The sequence below is a fragment of the Ambystoma mexicanum genome, chromosome 11 (assembly GCF_040938575.1).
Source record: "Ambystoma mexicanum isolate Mex_15411 chromosome 11, UKY_AmexF1_1, whole genome shotgun sequence".
NCBI lineage: Eukaryota > Metazoa > Chordata > Amphibia > Caudata > Ambystomatidae > Ambystoma > Ambystoma mexicanum.
Genome location: NC_090934.1, coordinates 389423195 through 389449656, shown reverse-complemented (window position 1 = coordinate 389449656; position 26462 = coordinate 389423195). Strand labels below are relative to the sequence as shown.

Sequence of the window (26462 nt, the reverse complement as noted above, 5' to 3'; positions counted from 1 at the left end):
TGTGTGCAGGGTAGAAGCCCGATCCAATATAGAGCAGGGGGAGTAGGAAGGACACGACCCTTGAGAGTCTCCTGTAGTGTGTCGGGTTGGGGTTTTGATTAATTCAGGAGAAGTGCCCGAGTTTCAGTTCACAGGGCCACCAGCCCCTGGTGCCAGTGGATGCTGGTTGGCGGGGGGAGGACTCTCCAAATCAAGTGGTCGGGGGTCGCCAAGTGAGAGGTGGGGGCTCTCCCAGCGATGTGTGCGGGGGGAGCAATGGCTGCCAGTATTGTCTCTTACTGTGTTCAAAGCTTCTCAGTCCGGCAAAAGAGGTAGCAATTATGAGTCCCACCACTGTGAGGGGTTGCACTGGCAGGCACCGCTAAGCACAGCAATCCCCCCAGCCCCCTACCGTGTCTTCCAGTATGCAGTTTCCATCTTCCTTCAGGGGAGGGGCGGCGAGGAGCGGGAGGCCAGTGCGGACACCACCGCGGCGCCGTGATCCCTCAGCGGCGCACAAGCCAGCACAGCGCCCGCCCGCAGGTCCGCCCGCAAGGGAACAGAATCCGGGCGCAAGTGTCTGGGCTCCAGCGGGCGCCCAGCTGCCTCCGCCGCAGGTCTGCGAGGTCCGCCTCCAGCCCCGATCGGGTGGCCTCCATTGCTCCCAGTTGGCCACCAGCAGGCAGGCGTGAAGCAAGGGCCAGTCGCCCCTCCCCCCCGCAGGCCGCCACGCCACGGACCACAGCAGGGGGGGGGCGTGCACCCTGTAGCCGCAGCGCAGGGAAAGCTGCCGAGCTTCCCCCGCTGGAATTAGGGGCAGCTGTATCTTCGTAGAAGTGGGATCCTGGGCTTTGCGAGACAGCAGGGGCAAACTATGAAGGTTTGTCCGCGGGATGACGGGGGTTGAGAAAAGAATTATAGTTGTAAGCCGGTAATATTTAGAGAAAGGATCGTCCCAGTTCAGAACTCGGCACATAGGCTGCCAGTTCCATCAAGCGCAACAGCGCCCCCCTCTCCTTTATTTCTTTATTATGATTCTCACCCCCTAAGGTAGGGTGGACCGATTTTTCAGGAAGGATTTCCAATGATGGTGGATTCGTTATAGTTTCATGGTTGTGTCTTTTTTCATTCAATACTTGTTCCGTGCTGATTATGTTTAAGTCCTTGGAGTCTCTCACCGTTTTCGTACTTTGGCACAATTCAAGCAGAGGGGCTAGGATATTTTTTTGTCCAAACGCTCTTGTTCCAGTGAGTCCTGCATCTATTTTTGTAAGTTGATACTCGTAGCTGCCTCATTGTCAACCCTAGTTTGTAGCGAAGTTATGAAGAATTCAATGTAGATAAGTTTCGTATGAATCATAGCCAGCAATGTAGCTTGATCTTTAATGTTTTCATTCAAGGTGTCATGCAACCTCATAAACAGAGCTAACGGCAAAGAAATTGCTGATGAAAGGCTGCAATGTGCCTGAAAACGTGCGGAATTAAGAGGATTCATAGGACCTTGCAATGTTTTTGAAGAGAAAACGTCATCTTCCAGTGATGAAATTGAAAGCACTGCCTTCCATGATCAATTGTAGCAAAAGATATCAGACGGCCTTCCAAATTTGATGGCTTAGACATCGGTTCCTGCTATAACGAGTCACTTGAAGAGATACCATTTTTGTTTAAATCGCTTTGCGCAGGTCGTGATTCTTTGTCCTTTCCGATCTTGTTTAAGCCTAAATACTGATTAAGACCCTTCTTGAGTACAGAACACTTATTGTCAGGGTTTGGGGTTATCTGTTCATAGGTGGCGTCGCTCCTTCTAGGGACAGTTAGAGACAGTGCTGTGGGACAGTTACAGACAGTGCTGTGGGACAGTTAGAGACAGTGCTGTGGATCCCACATCACTTTTAGCAAGTGCAACTTGGTTGTTGGTTGGGCACGAAGGATTTATAATTAGGCCGAACTCTGTCAATCCTTTAATTCCGTCCCAAGCTGGAGACGGGATCAAGCAGCCACTTTGGATAATTTTCTCCTTCTTCATAGAAATTATTTGATTAATATCAATCTTTTGGACTTGATGCAGTCAGTAGGAACGGCAGTCGGCACATCCACACCAGCGCCTTCTGGCATTTCAGCGTCGATCAGATCGTTGAAGTCATTTGTTATTGACACGTCAGGAAGTTGTCAATCCTTAATAATTAACATCTTTGATGTGCTGATCCGATCAGTGGTGCTCGAGGCTGTTTCCTGATTTTCAGGAGGTTTCTTAGCTTTCATGGATTTGGATACATTTTCACATTGAATGCCCAGAGGTGAGTTCGTCTTCCATAAATTTGCATCTTTGTCAGGGGGCTGAGTCATTTGGTTCAAAGAGTCTGTTACTTTTCTTGCTTCCACTAAATATCGGGTCTGGTGCCTTGTACAGGGTTGGCTCATTCTAAGGGGGGTGGTGTGAATATTTTTCACTCAGCCGGGAAAGTAGATACAGTGCTCACTTTAATTAAGTATAAAAAATGCAGCGGCTAGCTTATCCAGATCCTCGGTTGGGAAAAGCAGTCAATTTTCCTTGTCAGCCCCGGCAGCCCAAATAACATTGTAAACACTTGCGATCACCCCGCAGATACTACTTTAAGTTAGTTTGTTTAAAAAATGCGTGTTGCGCAAATTGAGTGGTTAGAATTTAGTGGCTCAAAGTGTTACCCTGCAGTCACCACTCGCGCAATGTTATAGTGAGCGTCACTGAGCTTTCTCCCTACCGTTTCTTCCCGGCTTCCTCCCATCAGTCAGAGGAGTCGCATTAAAAGTGCTTTAAAAAGATAGGGACCACCTCCATGGATAGTCAGCAAGAAAAGAATACTCTGCCAGTAACCACACACGGCAACACACTCTGCCGCACTCCAGCCTTTTCACTATATTGAGTGCAAAGAGCTATCGTGTTCAAGCCATCCATCAAGGGTACTTTGTGCTGCCATTAGTGACGCTCGCACATAGCATCATGACATGTCAAACATAAAAAGTTAGGCATTTCTATGGTAGAACTTTGACCGCTGTTACAATGGTCCTAGTAACACTTAAAGCTGAGGGGGAGATTCCAAGTGCCATCATTTTGCCAGTTTAAGTCTGAAAATATGAAAATAGTATTTACTAAGACTCAACCTGTGAATGGCACCAATCTATGACATGAGACCAACCCGCTCAAGAAGAAGAGCACCCTACCAAAGGCCAAGGCCAAGAGGAAGAACAAAGTGCATTTCATCACAGAGGTTAAGTTGCTCTGCTCTATGGTGTATCTCTTTCTCTATTTCAGTATGCTCTAAGCTAGTCATTTCTGGTGCCTTTCCTCTAACATGGTCCCAGGAAGGATTTGATGATTGATCCACAATATTGTATGTTGTGTTCTTCCCATTCGGGAGGGTGAAGTTTCTTTTGTATTGTCGTTGGAAGACTTTGATATGGCATCACAGTACTGTTTGTTGTTTTGGGTTTCTGTGACTTCCAATTTGCGAGGGTCCATGAAACTAACATACTGTAGGTTTTTCAGTTAGTGCCAAGACCTCAACTACAAACACTTATTAGTGCCTGCAAAAGGGAAAGGCACCTGCATGATTTCCCCAGACCCTTTGATCCAGGATCATCTTCAATGGACTGTGGTGCTAGAAGTAGCACGTTCTAAGAACGATGCATGCCTTTTAGCTGAATGAGTATAACAGTGAACTGCGCCAATTAACAATGAATATAACAACCAGTTGGTTATAATTTTAATTTCATTCCACAGCCTGACACGTGTTTCGAGCAAAGCTCTTTTTCAAAGGCTTAGATCGTTGTCCAAATGAGTAATCAATACTGCAGATTAAATAAGGAACAGTTCCTGAACTTAATTTAAGTTGCAAGTGCAATGACTAATAAGGTTGCCGTCCTTCCGGCAACAGCCGTATCCAAGGGAGAGCGCTCTCCTCCGCTCGAGGAAGAACTAACTGGACAAAGGATACTAGCTTTCACAGCCCTGTTGTCATCTGCATACCCTTCCACCAAAAACGACCCCAAAGTGAAAATGTTATGATATTCTAAGAAATCATAGTTGACTCTAAAAAAAACCTTTAGGGTAATGCTCCCACAAATGTTCACATTTCCTTCAGCAAGAGGTGTCTGAAAAACGTCCCTTGTAGCACCATCCCTGACTCTAAGAAGGACACTCCCCATTTTTGGGACTATTTCATTGACAAGACTAGGACATCGATCCATGAACATTTCACTGTTCAAATTCCCCATGGTTCACCTGAGCCTCTGAGCCAACCCACCTGCTACCTCCAGGTCAATCATAATATTCGAATGATTGGTTTCTTCAGCAATGTCAAATATATTTGCCTGTGCATTGGAGAGTTTGGGAACCTCCTCTTGGCATTATTTGTATGCCCTCTTGATCCCCCTTTTTGGATATTTAGTGCACTGTCAGGAGGCCCACATGGAATGCTCAAAAGACTGGACTTTAGAAATCAGATCAACAGGATTTATTTATACACAAACCAAATGGAAATAAAAATAACAGACATGTGATGCTCTCAAAATGAAGTCTCCCATACAGGATGTGAAGCAGCGGCGTTCACAGTGGCCTTGCAGGCTTCCTAATACTTTCAAATGTCGATGGCGTGGTTTTTGCAGGTTGCCCAGGGATTCCCAAGCAGTTTTGCCAGTCATGGTGCCCCAAGGTTCCCCAGGCACGCCTTGTGTCCCCCACCAGCTGAAGGGGTAGATGGAGGTAATTTGCCAGTGTAGGATGGAACCATGGGTTGTCACCACCTCCATACACTTTGTATGACACCAAGTCACTTAGCCTCTGTCCAAAAAGCTTGCAGCTTCCTGTCCTTGGTCACCCTGACTCCTCCTCCTCTGGACTCCTTGCCTGGGTCTTGTTTCTCCTCCCGCCTCTTCAGCCTGCCTTAAGCCAAACCGGCCTGCTCCTGCCTTCCTGCTCTCTCTAACTAGGGGGTTGCCCATCTCATCCTCTGCTGCTACCGCCTCTGCTGTAACCTCCTCCAATTCCACTTTTGCACCCATTTTATTGCTCCTGGTATTCATCTCCAACCTTCTCAAAACTCATATTGGCTGACTGGGATGCCTGGGTCCTCAGTGAAAAGGTCTTTTATATGTTCTTGAAAATAATAAAGACCAATTTAGGAAGAGTGCTTTGAGACCACTCAAAACCTTTGATTTTGCAATCCCCAACTACGGTACATAAAATGTTCCTCTCATATGTACATACGTGTAAGCTTGACACTATTGTTTTCGCATATTGCCTCCCATTTAATAGAACCGTGATTAAATGCAAGCCTTCCACCCCCTTCCGAATAAGGCATTCCATCTTTTACCCAATTATCCCATCATTCCCACTTCATAGCAAAGCTAGATGATGGAATAAAGCTGGTTTGTGAATATTATGTTTGTGGATAGAGCAGAATTCTGTGAAACGTTTGAACATGTGTCAGATATAATCGCTGTCCATTTTAATATGTGCCCCACCCCCTGCTTTTTTTCAAATGTTGAGGGATAGTCAGTCTTGCTGCTATTAACAAGTGTGTGTGCATGGGAGCCTCGTGACCCGATGTCGGGTAAATCTTTCCATCTGTATTCCCAGGATCAAGACCATTGGAACTAGCGGTAAAGGTGACTCTGGTGATATCTTTTATTTTATAAAGAATTTCTTTCAAATTCTTTTTTACTCATGGACATGTCCACCACATTTGACCAGGCATGCTGCTGGTCCCTCAATTTCTCCTACTAAGGGCGGAGTATGAAGGCTGAAATATGTAGATGTTGAGGCAATGGATGCCACATACATATATATTATACACACATTCTTTCATTTGAGTGCCTCTCGAGGATTCCTGGGCCATTGGCCATATCCTTTACAAGGAATATTTTTCAAGGATGGATGCATACATCCACTTCCCATTTATTCATGTGTGGAAGGCTCTCCCAGTCATCCACCCCATTTAAGAGGCAATATAATTTGGAGATGCAACCCTTATCTATACCTTCTATTAGGGATTTTTCTGTGGGTTCGGCTGGTCTGGTTCTCGCCGACAGTCAGCGTTCAACTTCTTCCAGGGACAAGTGGCGTTCAGTCACACAAGATCAAACAATAACAGGTCTGTGATGCCCTTTGATATCCGGGGCAGCAGTGCGTGTCTACCCTTTGCCGTAAGTTGTGAGTAACCCTCTGAACCCCGTTCGTGATACGGATTGGGGATGGCAATTATTTCCCATGAACAAGGAATTCCCAGTAAGTGCGGGTGAAACTTGTGTTGATTATTAAATCCCTGCCCACAGTGTGGAGAAGATGATCAAACTTCACTGTATAGAGGAACTAAGTCGGTCCATGACCCAGTTGCCTCCTTCTTCTTGTAGACCAAAGTGCCCATTAGTTTAAATCCTCAAGCTAGGTAGCTAGGCCTTCCAGTACACCAGAAGCTCTGTTGCCCATGGGGGTTCTATTGGTGTTATCCCCTGGGTTTGGTTTCAGGGTATGATAGAGAACCTTCTATAAACTCTATTTTGAACTGTAGAGGTGCAGATATGGCTGTTACTGCAGTCGCTGTGGTGGGGTCAACAGACAGCTCAAAGCCAGGGTATCGGTTCAGTATTTTTATTGTATACAACAGAGAGGTCAGGGGATTGGATATGAATAAATCCACAGTATAATGTTCAGAAGTAAGCACAAATCGAATAGCCTTTCTTTAGGAATGTAGCCCTCGGTCCTTTCCTCTCTACTCTAAAACAAAGTCTGCCTCCAAGGCAATTAAACAAGCATTCACGGTCTCTGCCGTTTTGAATGGCCCGCACCTCTTATGACACCTTGTAGAACCTTTCATGGCTGGGCTCGTTTTTTAAGGCTGTCACGCTGGTCCACCTGGACCTCTGGAATACCTTGTCCCACCACCCCTCGTGGCTTGGGTCATCTTGATTGGAGCCAGACATCAGACTCTTTAGCTGCTGTTGGGCCATGAAATTAGCAAGCTTTTTCACCCTTTATTGAAGGTCTGTTACTGGAACTGGTGGTTTCTTTTCCAGATCTTAAACACCCACTGTATACATCTTCACCACTGTGTGTTTATGCTTAAGGTGTAGACTCTGGGGGCTTTTCCACCGTCCCTGTATGCTTCCCTATCCCTCCTTTCCTTCTTCTAAGATCATCCTCCCTGCCCAATGCTCCACGACTTAACTCATTTCTTTGCCTAACCTCGTCATCTCTCCTTTTCTTCTGTCACCTCGGATGTTAATTTTAATCATTTTTCGCTCTGTTCTTCTCTCTGGTCTCTCTTGTAGCCTCTTCCATAACTCCACTGTACTCTTTCTTCCTATTTCTTGCAGCCTTTGTTCCTCATTATAAACTCCTTCTGTTATCTCCATCCCTTCATCACTACTTCTGTGCTTGTCCCCCCTGCCACCATTCCACCAACACCGAATTGCCTCCCACTTCCACTCTTCTTCCTTATTCCTCTGCTCTTTTTTCCTCCTAACCCCTTGTTCTCTTCTCCCCTTCTGATCTTTTCTCCACCTCCACTTGTTCTCCTACTTCTGCTCCTCTTTCCCTTCTCTTCTCAACTCTTCCTCCTCCCAGCTCTGCTTCTCTCTCTCTGTTCCTCTCTTTCCTGCTCCTCCACTCTTTTTTCCACCTCCTTCCTTCCTTTTTCTCCCTCCTTTGCTCTACTCTCTTGCTCCTTTACCTCTCTCTGTCTGCTCCCCTTGTGGTGTGGCTCTTTAGCGCGCTTGCTTGGCTCTCCTGATTCTTTTATTGATGGGGTACTTGCCCAGTGACAAGCCTTAACCTTGAACAGTGGCCCGCACCCTCTTCCACCTGTTCCTCTGAAAGGGGCACCACCCCTTCTCCACCAGGCCCTCTCCTTCCACCTCCTCAACTCACCTGTGATGTGGAGGATCACCCCGGGCCTGAAGTACCAGGGTCTGCGTTCACTGTCCCCTTACTTCCCAGCCTTTCCCACCCCTTCCCCGCCACCTCAAGAAGCAGATCTCTCTCTAAGCCTGCGCTGCAACCAAAGCCTGCGAGGTGAACACCTGCGCTGCTACTGCCATCCCAGGAAAGACGTGGAAACACTTCTTACCTCACTCCCACACTCCAAACACCTCTCTGCGCTCCCTACTTCAAACTGCCATAATGCCTACCTGGGCGGGAATTCAGCTAGGTTAGTGCCCGGGTTAATGGGGCAGGGGACTTACATGATTAGCCAGAACTACAGGTGTAGCAGCTGTGATAACTTTCTCATGTGCCCACCCCGTGAACCTGCAGGTCAATGTTTCTCAACGCCTGGCCCAAATCGTTGCTTCACTTTATATGTGGGGACTGTTCTTGTTGTGTCTAAAGTTCAGAGCCTCCTGCACTTTATTGTCCAGACTCAAATGGCCTGCGGTCTGCTCTACAGAGTGCACCGGGTGAGCCACGCTCATGAGCGGTTGCCTTCCAACAAACCAGGGATGCCTGCACCGGCGGGTCCATTATCATCATCATTATTATTATTGTATTTATTGAGCCTGGACCTATCTTTGGGAAGCAACAGAGAGCTTTACAAGTCATAGGGTGAAGTGCGCAGCGAGAGCCGCAGATCGCAAAGATTCAATGCAAGAGAGCGGGAAGATAACAATGTGGTTAGGGGGAGAGCAGGCAATTTGGCAGCACGCGATCTACAAGGAACCAGACGTGGGAACTGGGGTAGGGGAGGGGAAGATCACCCAGTCTCAGGTTAGGTGGGGAGTAGGGGCAGTGTGGACCTGGGTGTTAAGACACCATGCTCCTTGTTTGCCTTTCTGCTGCTGCTGATGTTGTGCGCCGTCTTCATTGATACTTGTTAGCCTTTCCAGCAGGTTGCTGGTATCCCCGTCTGTCTTCAGCACCGATGCACGTTGTTCCCCATCACTGTCAGTGCTGTGGTTGGCACCAATGTGTCTGTTCGTATCAGGTATTACAACTTGATATGGGTCATACTTACAGAATTCTAGTTTTCTTTGCTATCATTACATGTACTGTTTATAATAAGCACAGTATATGATACGATATGATGGGTTATTTATAACACGCTTAATACCCAGAGGTTTCTAAGCGCGGACCAGGGGATCAAACCTGTGGTGCTCTGTGTTGTCTTGCTTCCAAAGCGAGCACGTTGCCCCTGAGCTATCCACCTTATTTGTGTAAGGTGGATAAAAAGCTATTTTACCACAAAAGTAAATACCTCTTGTCATTGATGATTATTACCAGTGATAATGATTTGAGGTTTGCTGTATTTGGTGCTGTACCACCCACTGCCCCGAAGGATAGAGCTTGGGCTATCAGCCTTCTCTGCCAGAGGAAACTGCAGTCTTCTTTAACTGTTTCAGACACAGTACTTAACTATGGACGGTGCAGTGCTCCAGATGTACGGCTTCAAGCAGTCCACTTCCCCCATCTACTCAGGGCCTGGTTATGAATCCAGGCCTCTGTCTGTGTCAGTGTGAGCGTGACCGAGAGTTATGTAATCAGCATGATACTGTGCCCTGAAAGGAGAGTTGGGTGTAGGGTACCAACCAACAAACAAATGAAAGGCACAGTGAGGTTGGGCTGTGTGTCTCTGTGCCTTGGTCTTCTATGTGTGGGAGTTGTGTTCCCACTGTGTGCCTTTTTCAATGTTGTGCTATGTGTGACTGTGTGCATGGGTGGACTGGGAACCAAATGTGACCCTGCAAACGTTTTTCAAAGTGGCCTCAGATGATACGGTGTGAGAAAGCCCGGCCCCACTAAGCAGAGCTGCCCAAGAACCTTTAGAGAAATGGGTCCAATTAATGAAATGTAAAGCACATTTATCCCTAAAGGTATTAAAAAGTAGTTCAAAACAACAAAAAAAGGTAAAACATTTGTTAAGATTGATGAAGAACATACTGGAAGATGTACATGAAATGCTTTGCTTGAAAATGATGCAGGGAATGAGGGGGATATTGAAGGAAAGAGGTTTGGTTAATCAGAGAGAGGATAAGAGGAGCAGAAAATCAGTTCAGAGCTCCCTGTAGGACAATCAGGGCTTTAAGTGGGCCGGGGTCTGCTGGGGCAGGCCAGGGTCTGCCGGGGCTGGCACCGGCAATCTCCAGAAACTGCTCCGCAGCCAGGGCCCTGCCGATGCCAATTCCAAACTAGCCCCAGCCAGCCGACAACTCAGGCAGCCCCTGTAGAGGCTTGCACGGTTACGCCTGCTGCTTGCAGGTGTCAGCACTTCGGTTTAGAAAAAAGGAAAATGCATAGTACTGACAGGTGCAAGCAGCAGGCGTAACCGTGCAGTGCGGGCTGCCTGATGTCTATGTGCTCGAAACAGGTCGAGGGCTGGACTACCCAGCTCACTTTTTGTTTCGAGTAACTAACTAGTCATAGTTACTCGAAAAATAAAGGAGAGACTGGGCCCTCCAGCCCTCCTCCTGTTTCAAGTACAGACCTTTCATTCAAGGAGCCCTTGGTTAAAGCGGGCTCCTTAAATGAAAGGACTGCCTGCTGGGGCACACTGGTGTCATACCTTTTGGTGCGCCCAGCCCCTTCTTTTGTTTAAAAGGAGGGGCTGGGCGCATCACAGGTGCCAGTGTGCCCCAGCTCCAACTTTTACCAGCCGCCCCCCCCCCTTAATCGAAGGGGGGCTCTCGTTAGGGGGCATGTCCTTAGGCCACACCCCCTAACTAAGGCCCCCCTCGATTTCCAATCCCAATTAAGGCTCTGAGGACATTCCATCACTGTCTGCGTGTATGCACACCTATATGTCTGCGTATGTTGATGTCTTCTGTCTTGCTATATGTGACGGTGTATATTTCTGTGTGTCAGTGCGCATCCATGTCTCTCTTTGTGTATGAGTGTCATAGCATGATTATGTGACTGGGTATTCGTCGGGGGTGTTGATAGATCTGGAATCGATCAGGGGCTAAGCTAATGTCGGGACTGGTGGAACTTGGGGCTAGCTATAGCCTTTTGGTTGTAGCCACCAGTGCTTTAAGTGGGCCGGGGCCTGCCGGGGCTGGGCCCCACAAATCTCCAGAAAGTGGGACTGAGCCGAAGACCTGCCGGGCCCCCCCCCCCGGTCCCACACAACATTGGTGGGACGCATTATCCTGCCGCAGCCGTGACGGGAGATGGGCCCGCCATTATGTGAGGCGAGCTGACAGAAGTGCCAGCCAGCCACAGTGACGCTGAGGCTGGCGGCACTTCTGTCATTCAGTGTAACTTCCTCTGATGACCCCTCATCAGGGTCATCCGAGGAAGTTACTGTCCCTTTGTTTGCCCTCCCCAGGTCACTGACCCTGGCAGGCTCCATGATCTAATATGCAGATTAGATCATGGAGCCCAGGGGGGGGGGGAGTTTTCAGAGGGTGAAACTGTGATCTATCTGCTCTCAGCAGAGATCACTGAGCCTTAGGCGTCTCTCTCCGTCGCCAAAGCTTTATAAAAGATGCCTTGAATTGTGTACGTTTCAAGCCATCTTTTATAACCTAGAAATATTTCTATGTTCATAAAAGACGCCTTGAAACGTACACAATTCAAGGCATCTTTTATAAAGCTTTGTCAATGGACAAAGCCACCTTGGGTTTTGTCCGTCCTCAAGGCTTTATAAAAGATGCCTTGAATTGTTTACGTGTCAAGCCATCTTTTAGAAACATAGAAACGTTACAAATGTCTATGTTTTAGAAAAGGTGGCTTGAAAAGTACACAGACCATAGTAAGGTAAGCACACACGTGTGCGTAATTTACTATGGTTTGTGCACTTTTCAAGCCACCTTTTATAAACATAGAAATATGTAACATTGCTACGTTTATAAAAGATGGCTTACACAAACCATAGTAGTACATACAAACATATAAATGCTCACTGACATTGAGATATTTGTTTGCGCACCTTACTATGAGTTGTGCTCTTTTAGGCCACGCACACAATGAAAGCCACGCCCCCAAACGAGCCCCCCCCCTCAATTTCTTACCCCCTTTAAGCACTGGTAGCCCCTAAGTGTTTACCCGGGCCTACAACCAAAAGACCCGGGGCTATAGCCACCTCAGCCCCCCCTAGCAACGTGTGTTTCTGTGTGTGTGTTGCTCTTTGTGTGAGCATGTGTTTGCGTGTGTAGCTCGGCGTGCCTCCGAGACTGCATGCTCATCAGTGCGTGTACGCATACGTGGTATCTGGACCCTGTCAGCGTATTCCAGCGCCTGACAGCAGACCTTTGCTGATGATTTATGCTCAACAACAAACGTAGCGTGAAACAAAAAGGACGTGGGCAGGTGGTGTCAGCTTCCACCACAGCTTTTCCAGAGTCTAATTACTCGGGCGACTGTCGGATACTGAACGGCCCCTGTTCGGGGGCCTTCGCTGAAAGTCCCCGCATTCATCTCGTCAGCAGAGGGCCTCATTAGCAATCTCAGGAAGCCCTCGGAGAAGAACCTCACAGGAGTCCCCCATAAAATGAAATCACAAAAAAGGCCCTCACAGAAACCCCTTCCAAACCATTCCGGGGGGCCCTGGTAGGAGCTCCTTGCAAGGCCTCTCACAAACACACCAGGCACCCACAGGAGCCCTTCTCAGAAATTGTTTCCCATAACCCCCCTCCCACCATACGGGTCCTGTAAAGTAGCTCTCACTATACTTGCACTCTAGAGGCCCTAATAGCTGACACTCACAGGATCTTTATTTATTTAATGCATTCTTAAAGCTGCTCACACAGCCCGCAGGCATCTAGACGCTGTTACAGGAATTGTTTGTTTTTTAGTTGTGTAATTGTTTTTTTTACCCTTTGTTGCATATTTATAACGCGCTTTAATACCGAGAGGTTTCTAAGCGCAGACCCGGGATCGAACCTGTGTTGCTTTGTGTCGTTTTGCTTCCAAGGCGAACACGTTGCAACTGAGCTACCCTCCCGTGACGGCTTTACATGAACCATTCTCAGGAATGTGTGACATGAGGCTCTAATGACAGTTCCTGATAACCTTCAAAGGAAGTCTCTCACCGACAGGCCCTCTCATGATCTCCTCACAAGAGACCCTTGAAGGAACATTTCACTGGATTTGATAGTCGGCACTCACAAGAGCTCCTCACAGGATGTCTCTTAGGAACCATCGTGGCTCCCCTCTCAGGAGGTCTTCACACAAGTCCCCTCACCTACAGGCTGTCACAGATGCAGAGGATGATGTAATTTACTTATGTCAGGTCTAGTTATTTGAGTGTCTGCCGTTTGTACCCAGATATGTTTGTCCTTGGCTTGCAGTGAGATGGGTCGTTTTCCCACACACCTTCCTTAGAAGGAGCTACTACTTAACGGTAAGTTCTGTTGTCATAACCAGAGACGGGGCCAAAGTGGTGCTCATAGTGGCATCTGGTGACACCAACTTCCTTGACCTTGGCCACCTACCGGGATAAAGTAGGATGAGCTACCATAACTGAAAGGTTGAGTAATGCTAGCATCCCACGCCTGTAAGCTCCAACTGTATCCTTTTATATGGCTTGAGCCATCAGGCAAAGCAGCGCTGAGATAGGTTGGTAAGCCCATAGAGTGGCAATTTATTAAGTAACAAATACTGACCCTGAGGTAACCCCAGGCGGGAGGACGCCAGACACATTGAGGAATGGAGGACGTGCCACAGAAATCTTAAAGACCCCGACGGTCCCTTTTCTTTTCCTCCCATTAATTTGACCCTCTAATGTTAATAATAGCAGGCTTGTTACGACAGATTTTAAACCCCACCCTAGATGTAGTGTCTCTGTGCGACTGGTTCCACAAGGGTGGACCAGATGATGTCCAAAGGGTCTAGGAGACTCTTTCAAATGAGAAGACGGTGACTATGTTTAATAGAAAATATAAGCATTTCTGGTACTTGTGGGCGTGACAACAGCATTTTTGTTCAAGGGGTGGGTCAGCATAAAGGGGTTTGGAAACCATTGCTCTACAAAGTGGTCTTCTGGGAGCCTTAAAAAGGGCTCAGTGTATTAGCTCTTTTATAGAGAATTGGCGGGGTAGGATTCCTTGTATGGGCAATAACATGGGTCAATCAGGCAGATCCTTCAGGGTAGAGTGGCGAGCCCGTGAGATGTTAGGGGAGGGAAGCAGCTGGCTGGACAGGGACAACATGCTGAAAGTGACACAATAGACGGCTACAATTTCAAACACAGTTGTGCTTTTTCACCAACACAGTCCTTGAAGGTTATTCACATGCCCAGAAGAAACTATGGAGGCTGGCCTATGAGTCATGCAGCTGTGTGGTCGCCCACGTAAAAAGATAACACACGTATGGGTGAACTGTCTCTACAAGGGTTGAGCTATGTCCTTCGCCTAGGAGAAAGACATAGCTCCTTCTCCTAGTGGCAGCAGCGCGTTCCTTCTCCTATGGACCAACGGCTCGTTCATATTGGTAACCATTAATTCCCAGTAGTTACAAATACAGCAAGCAATTTAAAAGGATGCCTGCACCCTGCAGTACTGGGCCTGCTGTCACAAAGAGTGGCAGAATGCCTCTTGGGAATAGGAGGCGAGACCGACCTCACGAAATATGAGATGTCATTCTTGGGGGTAGCACTAGGGTCAGGCAAGAGGCTAACGGCTGCCACCTGGGGCTCAGCAGACAAGATCAGCATAGATCGATGGTCCAATGAAATGGACAGATGTGCCTCACTTGAGAGACGAATTTAAAACTCCAGGGGGTGCCCCCGGAAGTTCCAGAAAATTTGGGGGAAGTGGGAAGAACTAACATAGAAACCAATCTGGGGGAAGCGGAACGACTGGGCCCGCTGGGTGTCCATCCGGTGGACGGTATAAATCTTCGGTTCCCAACGTGTCAAGTACTGTTAAAATGCTATGTTAGGGGCTTCGCCCCCCACCACTCCCCGGTGAGTGGACTCCTACTGCTATTGTGCACTTGATTGTTGTTTTCTTGTTGTGAAAAACATAATAAAAAGATTTCCACAAAAAAAAAGAGTGGCAGAATGGCCTGCACAGTGCAAGAAACAGCCGAAGCTTAATGCCAGCTGCAGTGTATTGGAAGGATTTACATGTCTGCCCCCGTGTTATCAAGCAAGTTAAATAATTATTTCCCAAATGCACACACCAGATGCAGAGCCAGCTGCCATTCTTTTGGGGTTCGGGGCGCAGGGGACATCTGAAAAGGGCATTCTGAGTGATCACCAAATTCCCTTTCAGAGTGTCCTCAAACATCAGCTTAACATTTTCATGAAGTACTCTTATTTACTAATGTCCCACGTTCACATGCACCACCCATTTATGTGATGGGCCCCTGAATTTACCCAGTCAACATATGTGCCAGGTTCAGCCTTACTTTCCAATCTACAAATATCATATGCCAGGAACAATTTCCTCCATGTGCCCAGATTGCACTTTGCATGCCCATGATAAGCCCCATAAGCCTGATTATTTCACACTTTGTATGGGACGTCCTGAGATTGCAACAAACGGCCAGAGGGGTTATTCAACTTGTAGAGGAGCAGCCACATGCCTCTGCAGGAAGTCCCGTCCCACCCTACCACCTGTATGCTGGAAGCCTGAGATTGTGCCATGCTTGACACCAGCAGTTGTGACCTTTCTGCTGTGAATCTTCGAGAAAAGATACCCTCTGAGAAAACTCTATCAGATGCACTCCCACAGAGATGACAATCCAATGGAGGAAATCCCTGAAGGAAAATGAAAAGAGCAAGGAACGGAGCTGGTGACACAACAAGAGACGAGCGTAATGCACTGAGAAGACTGGCTAAGAAGAAAACGTATAGACCTTATAGAAACTGGTGACAAAGTAATGAATCAAGTAAACTAAAGAGGATTGCACATGTGAAGAGCACTGCAGAAAATGCAAGTAATTCAATAACTGTGCAGATGCTGTAATGCAAGTAGATCAAGTAATCTTAGAAGCTGGATATGATAGTGAATAGACTGCAGGTGAAGCCGCCATTATATATAGAAACTGGACATCAGTGTCATAACTTTAGGAAGCTTAAACCCATGGAGAGAAGAGCCGAGAGCTGTGTCGCAGCAAAGAATTAGCCAAGATTATGGAGGAGTCTGGAAGAGCTGTCTGGCCTTGCGTGTAGGTTGAAGCAGCCAAGATTGGTTATCTATTCTTGAAGGCAGTGAACGTGAGATGCATAATCATCCCTTGTTAAGGTGCAAGAAAAAACACCATGGGTGCCACGTTTTAATAATTTAAGACAATTAAATACTGAAAAATGGACCAAATTGGTGGGCGAGGAGTTCGAGAACAACAATAGCGCATGCTCGCATTCCCATTATATTCCCAGAGACAAGAATACATTGCAAGGCCAAGTTCAAAGGCAATCTTCATGGCAGAAGGTATGGGTAATGAGCGCTATTGGGCTAGTTGGTTGGGGAGGTGCAGCCAAGTCCACATCCTGGCACCTGCGCAATGAGCTTACGTGCTGCTAGTGAGCCGAATGTTCCAGACATGGCACTAGCATGCCAACCAATTGTAGAGTGCCATGTAACGAAGGGCCTTATAGTTTGAGAGCCAATGATGTACTGTGTACTTAATAATGATGAAGATGACTTGCACTAGAGGAAGGTAAAAGATGTCCACCTGACAGTAGAGATCCAATCACAACCCAAACCCTTATAGAAAGTATACTTAGATGTTCCTATTGAGCATATCACAACCCCCCGTAGGTTTCTCTTATTTGCCATGTAGTATGATGACACGTATGTCAGATTTTTACTATATAAATGTGATTTCTTTTTGTATGATGCGTCGAGAGCTCGTGCAACGTTTGTTGTCGTTGATGTCCGTTGTAACTCCCTGTTTTAGACAATTGATATTAAAACAGAATCCTTTGCCATCTTCCTGAGTTGGTTCCGTTATTTGGTGTAAGAGTTACTCTGCTTCCCATCCACTGCATGACACGCTACCCATAGGGCCTTACGTTCAAACTTTTGAAATATAAAGACACAGCCCAGGAGAGCATGTTTGATAAAGTCAGCTGGTTTCAGCCATCGCTTGACACGTGCTTTCAGTTTTTTGCTATGCATGATGTGAATACAATTTCCAGTGGCGCAAAAAGGTGAACGTGCCAACATAATGCACTAGTGAACTTTGCATAGTTTACAAAAGATGCTTACTTTGTGATTCAATTTGTATGCAAGTAAGCACAGATTGAAAAGCGAAATGGGGTCTTTGAAATGCATTTTTGCCATCACAATGCTGATAATCAAACATTAACATTTAACAGGAGCTGTAACTTTGCACATAATATGGTCTCTCTCATACTTTCCTTCTTCATCAACTGAATGTATGCTGCAGCCCCATATTATAAAACCACCAATTAAAATAAATAGTATGTGTAAAAAGACACATTACATGTCATCCGGTATTGCTTTGCCAACCGCGCTGTATGTAAATAAGGTAACCTTCATGACTTTGGAATACTGTGCCATTTGTAAGTATGGCATTCAAGTGCAGATAGAAAGATGAATCTACATAGGTTTGAATGTAAGCCGTCACGTGTTTCATACCAAAGTGGCTGCCACAAGGCGTAACATCTTGTAGCTATACGCTCATCATCATAATTAACTACCATGATAACTCGGGTGCCAAGCATGATGAATATTACCTAATTATGAAATTAGTTTGCAGGTGGGGGAGCAACATAATTAATGGATAGAGCCGAGCCAGAGCTGGGCCACGGGGCCTGGATTATGTCTAAGTGCCAAAGACGAGCCAAGCCGGCAAACAATGCCAAACCCCATACATGCCATCCTACCTCCTCAACCCCTGCAATAAAAACCCAATGCCTGACATCTTCCTCCTTCCACCCCACAACACAACCCCGTACCTGATGTTCTTACTCTCTGCTGCCAAAAGAGGAAACCTTTACCTGGTATCCCAATTTTGAATGATACCTCACAGGGAAATAACATTATTTGTCCAGTATCACACACTTTTTGTCAGAAAGCTGTGATCCCAGTCTGCACTTTAGACACTTGAAAACATATGTTCTCATCTCTAGCTGCTAGACGTGTTTTGTTTGCAGTTTTAAGGATCTAAGATAATGCTCTTTTTCATAATGATAGCTTAAAAATACCCACATCGCAATATAAACCAGAGTGAACATTATATGAAACCTTATGTTCTGCAAAGCGAGTGATTATGGCTTTTTCCTTCATCCGGAATATATATCTAAATGTAACAGAATGCAAGGTAATGTCTGTCTAAAAAACCCTCTGCATTTTGTAACCATACTTTCCAGACACAGGGACAAAACAACAAAAATGTGTGAAAAGGTCAGCTGCTTGTAGTAATTGTTTCACAAAGCCTTGGAGATGGTTCTAGTGACCATACTGTTTAGTGGAGCTAGCACCATTCTTTCAGCAGACACAAGTGGGAGCAACAGCCACCATCAACGGGTCCTGGATAATAATTATATATTTTTTTTATAACTCGCTTAGTACATAGAGATTTCTAAGCATGCACCCAGGATTCGAACCTGTGTTGCTCTGTGTCGTCTTGCTTCCAAGACAAGCACGTTGCCACTGACCTATACAACCTAAAAGATATTATCCATATATTGTACAGGATCATGCCCCAGAGAAAACCCACCAAACAGTGTAGTACATCATCGATTTCACTTTGTCATTAGGGAGGACACGTGGCTTTTAGGTGACGGAGCAATGAGCAAGTTAAGGGATACTTTAGCCTGTGGTATGCACATTATACATTATTAATATTTTAATTATCTTTGGGCAGCTCTTTAACAGACTCACTTCTAAGGGGCTCCAATTGTGGCATCCAAAGCAAATGTAACCGATTTGAGTAATTTGCCCAGGATTGCATATGTTGGCCAAGTGCGGAAGCCACGTTTTCTGGTTGCGCAGTTTGCACTTTTGCAGGTTTCAGAGCACCCATGCTCTCATCTCATCTTTCGCTTTGCACCAACATGCAATTCCTAGCAAGGGACAAAGTGCTCTGTGCAAGTAGTTGATTGCATGTAGTTGTTTTAACTGTCACTTTCTGTTAGTGTCACTTGAAATTACTCTGTAACTGTAACAGAGGATGAAGTGAGGTTTGGCTCCAGTTGGACTCTTCTTTCAAAAAAAGGACTTGAGCTGAGCCAGAGCCAGGCATGTGGCTCTGACCAGGCTCGGCCCAGCTCTGGCTCCTGCTCCTCTGTTATCAAATGGCAACCACAAGATATGAAGCCTTAAAGGAGTACTGGAGACTGATGTACTACTTACACCAATGTGCGTGGCTCGGGAGGGTTGCAGTGGTGGGTAGGCAGGGCACAAGTTGAAGGACCAAGCGGGTGGGCGGCGTCTGCCCTGTTTTTCAGAGGGCATACGCTCCCCCGCCCCACCACTGTGTGTTTTCAAGCAATTAAAAACATGCCTGCCCTCACTTAAACAGTGCCATGGCTGGGATTCGAATACAGGTCACACAGCTGGAAGGCCAGACACATAGCCACAAGACCACTCAACTTGCTCACCTTGAAGCTGTTAAATATCTTATATAGATATCGTGCTATAAAGGTCATGTTTTGTTAGTCTTAGATGTAAAATGTGCACATTTTTCATACTTAGCCAGCAATTTTATAGTGAAATCTGTTCTCTTGGAAAATGTTGATTTGTCCTGTGTACTTTCTTGTGACGTCACTTCCCACACGTTTATTTTTTAGAACTGGAGCCCTGGGTCAGTAAGCTTCTGGCTCTCGGACCATCCCCCTATCATAGTTTGTCCTAAACACCCTGCTGTTATATTTCAGGAGTCGATGAAGATTGCACTGCAGCATGGAGACCGTCCACTACAAGCTCTCTGCCTCCTCAACTTCGCCGACATTCACAGGAGCCACAGCGACCCGGAGGTAGGGCAGCACTGGATCGGGTCTGAACACTGCATGGAGGCTTCCCTCAAAGCATGGGGCTGTGTTCACTATGTCGAGTCGACACTTACTGCATGAAGCTTGCACTCAGAGCATGGAGTGCAGGTTCACTGCAGGTAGTCTACAGTTGCTACATATGGATTGCTGCATTAACTGTTTGGAGCACATCCACTGCCCGAAGACCATGGTAACTTCCTGGAGACTGCACTCACTCCATGGGACAGTGCTCACTTACTGGTATCTGTAAGTAGGGTGTCTGCACTTGATGGTGGTTGTCCTCAGTGAATTGACCTGTGCCAACTCAATGGCCTCTCAACTGACTGTGCTGAACCCTCAGACATGCCCCAACTCTCGGAAGTCCGCCTACTAGACACTCTCTCTGGACTGCTCATGGGCACCACCGGGACCGTCACTTCCCCAACCCTCCCAGGACTCCTAACGTTGTCAGAAGAGCCATCTAAACATTTGTCAGGGCTCCTAGGGGCCCATTTCAATATGAAACCTACAGTTTAGATAAACAGTCTGAGGCAACCTTGGGGTGCTTACATAATAAGGGATACAGCAAGGATGTTAATTGCTGCAGATTATCACGAGGCAGACAGGCAGGCAGCTGAAATGCTAGTCATTTCTATTTGTCAGCAATGTGCTGATGTAGGCAAAACCAGAGTAAAAGGCAAGAGGGTGATAACAACATTCCAGATCGCCAGCAAAGATAGCCTGCAGGGGTGTTGCTAGGTCTGGAATAGATCCGGGGCTATGCTAATTATGGGACTGTCAGGATGAGGGCTATCTAGCCTTTTTGGTTGTAACCTCTGAGCTTCTATCCGGGGCTACAATCAAAAGATCCGGGGCTATAGCCCCTTCAGCCCCCCCAGCAAAGCTATGGTAGCCTGTAATGTGCACGCTCCAACGCATGCATGTATAGCCTATAATTAAGGCGACAGCAGCCAGCAAAGGCAGCCAGTAACTTGCGTGTGGCAAAGTCTTACCCTGGCAAAACATTTTGGTGAAAACATCTGTATTCCTTTTTATTTTTAACATCATGCCTCGTGTCTTGTAATGCACTTTATAAGGGAAAACCCTGAAATGTTGTCCACACAGGCTGGCCTGAGAGTAGAAAACACAAAACAAAAGAACTCCCTCCTGGGTAATGGCTGAGGATTGCTCTTTGTGATACAATGTGGGACAAAAACAATCAATGTATAGATAATTTAATCAGAGAACAAACAATTCCAAATGAGGTTTAACAGAACAATAAACCATAAGTCTCAAACACAGTTGTTCCACTTCGTCTTGGAAAAGGAATCTCATCTAATCATGGCAAAAAACCAAAAACACCGTATAATGCAATATCAACAAATGTAGAACATAAACAGTACAAGGACATGTTAAAATTCATCCAATTAGTGACGTTTTGTTTAAGGGTCCACAGAAGAAATACATTAATCTTTGTGCAAGAAATTTGGACGGAGTTATAGAACAAGTGTTGAAATGTCGACTCAAGTACTTGAGGTGTAATCCTTAATTTGTACACCCCATCCTTCATCAGGGCGAGAATGGTACATTTGCTTGAGCAAGTTACGGCTTGTGTTCAAGGCTGCGCAATTTGAGGAGTAAAACATCCATGTCAGAAACGTATCCTTCTTAACCAGATCAAGAAAGCCTTCAGCATATCTCAATTAAAGCCCATTTGTTGTTTGGATAAACTGGACCATGCATTTCATGGTGGCATTAATCCGATCAAGGCTGCCTAGGCTCTGGTGTGGACGCCTTAAACACAAGCCTTAAGTTGTGCAAGCCAGTACACCATTCTCTTCCTGATGAAGGCAGGGGTGTACACATTTAAAGATTACCCCATGAGCCGAAACTCAAGAATTAGAGTCGACATTTCAACACTTTTTCTCTAACTCGGATTGTCCAAAGTAAATGAGTGTATTTCTTATCTGGACCCTTCCACAACTCCACAAATGTGGTCAATTTAAACATGTCCTTATGCTGTTCATCTTCCACATTTGTTGATATCCTTTTATAGATCAAACACTTGCTTTTTTGCTGTGATTAAAAGCAGTTTCTTTTCTAAAATGAATTGGAAAAACTGGGTTTGACACCTTCTGGTTTCGTATGGCTTGTTGTTCTGTTAATCCTCATTAGGAATTGTCCGTTGCCTGATTAAATTACACACCACATTGTATTTTTCATTTTCACACAGAGTAATCCTTATCCGTTACTCAGGAGGGAGTTCTTTTGCTTCATGTCTTGTGTTGTGCAGGGCGGGAGGAACTGGGTAAGAAATGGGAGTACAGTTTGAATAGAGTTGTGCCCTGCACAAACACGTATCTTGGAGGTTAGCTGTTGAAGGACTCTGTGCAGCCTGTCACTGATGCATTAAATCAGCGAGTAATGGGGGAGGGAGGTACACGGGTCACATGGGTGTAGGGCTGGCTCCTGCTTTTTTGGCTCACTCTCATATGCAACCATGAAGTGTGGAAAGCAGCTGGCAGCACGTTCACATCCGGCCAACAGGTGACGACACTTGCTGGCTCACTACTTCTGCAGCAGTCCTACAGAGAAGCTTGTTACCTCATCGTGCCTCTTTCTTATCACAATCCTTAGCAGTGAGGACAGATCCCCTACCCACACAGAACTTGTTGTCAAGCCAAACGTTTGAAAGATAATGTGGCCGTCGCTTCCTTTTGGGGGGAGCCTGTAGCATCGACCTACCTATATGCCAAAACGATTGCATTGTAGTAAACAAAGGAGGGAGATGTGAGGTGAGGGAGACGCACAACGTGTGGGTGTTGTTTTGCTTTTTCGGCACTCATTGACTGACTATGGCCATGCTAATCCCTACAACCATTCACACACGCTACCTGCCACCCCTGCCACATCCAAAACACAACTTTCGGGGACTTCTTTGAGCTAGCTCGATCATGCAGTAAAAAACAAACTTTATTTTGTATAGGGCCTGCCAATGGTATTTCTGAACATTCTTCTGAGAGTTAATGGCTTAACTGAATATTACTAGGAGCTCATTTACATATTCAGTTAAGAAGCTTACTGTCTCTAGAGCTCTGGTTCCCTCTAGGCTAGACTACTGCAACAGCCTCTTTCTAAATCTGCCTGCTTCTACCCTCCGACATCTGCAACTCATCCAGAACAGAACTGCAAGATTTGTCCTTGGCCTCCAACCGTGGGATCGTATCTCTCCAGCCCTGAAATCTCTTCATTGGCTCCCAGTAGCTGCAAGGGATAAATTCAAGACCCTCTGCATTGTCCACAAGGCTTTCCTCTGGGGCCTCGGTCCAAAATACCTTCAACTCTCCCTCCGTAAATACTTCCCACTCGAGCTCTTCGCTCCTCCACCTCTAACTCCCTCGGGGTCAGTCTCTTTTCCAAGCAACGAGTTTGGGGTAGATCTCTTTCCTCGGCTGGGGTCGCCCTCTGGAACAGCCTCCCTGTCACTCTGAAACTTGAAGAGAACCATCTCCAGTTCCGGAAGCAGCTCAAGACCTTCCTCATTGCTTCTGCCTTCGTTTTTCCTCTCCCCTGCTGATCTGTCTGCTTGAACTCTGTGCACCTCACTACCTTATGATTTCAGGCCCTTGTCCCTGCCCAAACAGCCACACACCTGCACTGCCTCCTGGCTACCCTTACACTTGGTTCTGTATCTGTAACGCTACAGTCCCGTAACCTGCACTTATCGGGCACCCCTTGTCTGCGCTTTAAACCTTGCACTTGCCACCCTGCTAGCTGCACTACCAGTTGTTTTTTATCCCTTGCTCAGCACTTTACACCTCTCCCTTGCAGTGTTCCCCTTCCTTCTCCCCTGCACGTGCGCGTTTTCAATGTAACTGCGCCTAGTAATATCGTTGTTTTGTCCCCCTTTGTTCCCTTCCCTTGCCTCGTCACGCTCTGAAACACGTATGTATGAGCGCGATACAAATAAAATATCAAATCATATAAACAAACAACCCCTGTCCTTGTTTTCAGCATTAATTTGAAACGCCCCTTATTCCCGAAATCAAGGAGTCGTAGACAATTACAACACCCTGATGCTTGAAAATTTCCTACCTGCACAAGACAACCAGACATCTCTGCGCATTGCCCTACTTGTCTTCACATCACAGGATTGTTTCTCACAATCCTCTTCTGAATAAAATGTGCAAGTGTGCATGCCTTACAATGTTTCAGGTTTATATGATGCAGGCGTTTACTGTGCAGAATGCGCAGAATGAAGGGCTTTGCAATGCTAATGGCCCTTTCCCAGTGAGCTGTGACATGTCTGGGAAAGGGACCATCAGCACTCTCCATTTCACACTTCTGTCTGCCACAGCCCAATAATAAAAGATAACACATCAAAGAAACATACTTTGGGAATGACCTGGGACCCATGAAGCCCAGCTGTGGCGTTTACCATCACAGTACTTCAAAGCCCTAGTTAGTGCCAACCTGCAGACATGTTGTTAAGTTTTCAAGGAGGCAGACCTCAGTGTTTACACTTCAAAAAAGCACCATTTCCTGCATTTTTGGGGAACGAGAATGCGTACCACAGAGCAATTTAAGTGCCACCACTGGGGCGAAGCAGCAACCTCCCTCCGAGGTTGCTCCATAGTGCTTAGCTCTGCAAAAAACATATGCTCAGCCGCGCATCCCTGAACCTCTATCTAGTAAAACACTGACTCCTTTGTGGGGCCCCAAACATCAAACAAACAAGGCTGAGTGACATGCAGGCCAGTCCCCATTACAGCTGGGTCACTTGCCGTCTCTCTGGCTATAGTAGCCGAACAGCCCCCAGCAACACCAGTGCCTTTATCTCTGAAGTCACCCATCCCCGTTGTTGGTGCTAGAACAATGCTGGAAGCCACACTAAGTGGATCAATGCAACCAGAAGCCTCCTGGGACCCGCAAAGGTTTGGTAGCACAACCGGCTTCTGGAGCACACAACCAGCTGGGCTTGTTGTTCCCCAGCTCTGGACATCCAGACTTGTAGGATTTACAAGATAATCCCCCAGAACTCCCTAGTAACCTTGAACAGTTTAGGATTATCAGCTCCCAAACCTAACGACCCTGGTTGGGATTGTTCAGCATAATGTCCACTGTTTGACTTGATTGTTGTTGATTTACTAAATACCTTACTTGGCAGTTGACTCAACCTCTGTTCTTGCTTTTACTATTGTCGTTTTAAACTGTCTACGTCTCCCGTCCTGCACTAACCACCTTACAGAGTTTAATGTGAAAGCCATCAGTGAAAGTAGTATTGTGACCAAAGTGGACCGATAATTTTGTTATTTTCTGAAACCTATTTTATTCCTTTTAAACATTGCAGTATTAGACACTTGTTGAAAGGTGGGCAATATAATTGCAGACATAAAATAAGCACATAGTCGACTCAAAGTAGAGGAAAATAGAGGGTGCCTCCACCAATCAGCTTCGAGGGCCCACCGTCCATAATAGATATAATATATATATATATATATATATATATATGATACATTACTCGCGATAATTGCATTTCTGGTGATTGTAGCTGCTTAGATTCACAAGCTCTGCATGGTCTGACATCTAGTGGAAGTCACAGAGTATTGCAAGATTTGTTTTCAAAACTCGAAAACGGACATTGACAGGGCATGATTAGTAATACAATCCCTAGTGTCACGTGTACTATACCCATGGACCTTCACGGGTCGAGGTCCCTCAGATTGTTTGGTTCTGACATGAGGTTGCATGAAGTGTAGCGTGAGTACAGATGTTGTAAAGCAGAAACAGAGAACCCCAGAAAACATCTTTGCACCTTCTACTCCAGTAAGGGAGGAAGGGTGGGCGCATGTGAATCTAAGCAGATACAAGCACCAGAAATACGATTACGGTGAGTAATGTATCCCTTTTGGAGCTTGTGGATCTGCTTAGATCAAATATTCTGAATAGATTAGCAAGCAGTATCTGGAGAAGGAGGTTGGAAGTTAGAAGGTACAGCGGCAAGGAGATATTTTAGGGCCGCTTGTCCCACCTGTGAATCTGCATTAGAATGTGTGTCAATACAGTAATGTTGTGTGAACATATGATGGAACTCCATATAGCGGCTTTGCATATGACGTTTAGCGGGACATTTGCAATGAAAGCTAAAGTAGCCCCTGTACCTCTAGTAGAGTGTGCCCTTGGTGTAAAAGGTATAACCTTTTTGGATAGGGAATAGCAGAGTTGTATGCATGTGATTGCCTTCTCTACCAGGTGCTATGGAAACAAAGAGTTGGTGTCATGATGCCTACCCCTGGGAAACCAGACCAGATCCAGCAACCCTGGAAGCAGTCATCACGTTATTTTGAGCAAGCCCAAAAACCCCTGCCTATGGCGCCAGGCTCAGTTGGAGAGTCAGTCCTGGCGCCATAGGCACCAGGCTCATAGAGTGGAACTTACCTGATGCAGACCATGCTGCAAGCTTACCTGATGCAGACCATGCTGCAGAGCTCCAAGCCAAATGAGGCTTGGAAGGGACTATTTTACCTAAGGACTATTTTTTACTCGGGTGGGGCTGGGGAGGAATACTTACCTGGGACTACTTTGGAGGCTATTTAAACCACGCCCGAAGAGCAGCACACGCTTCGCGTT

The 26462-nt window shown here is 46.4% G+C and overlaps 1 protein-coding gene across 2 annotated transcripts in view; it reads left to right on the top strand.

The window, feature by feature from the left end:
- The window catches only part of RAPSN (receptor associated protein of the synapse), a 447427-nt gene that overhangs the window by 224753 nt on the left and 196212 nt on the right, over nucleotides 1-26462 (top strand). For both annotated transcript variants that reach the window (XM_069623106.1, XM_069623107.1), the window contains exon 4: nucleotides 19740-19838. In XM_069623106.1, coding sequence (XP_069479207.1) covers nucleotides 19740-19838 — 99 coding nt within the window. The remainder of the gene's footprint in view (nucleotides 1-19739; nucleotides 19839-26462) is intronic.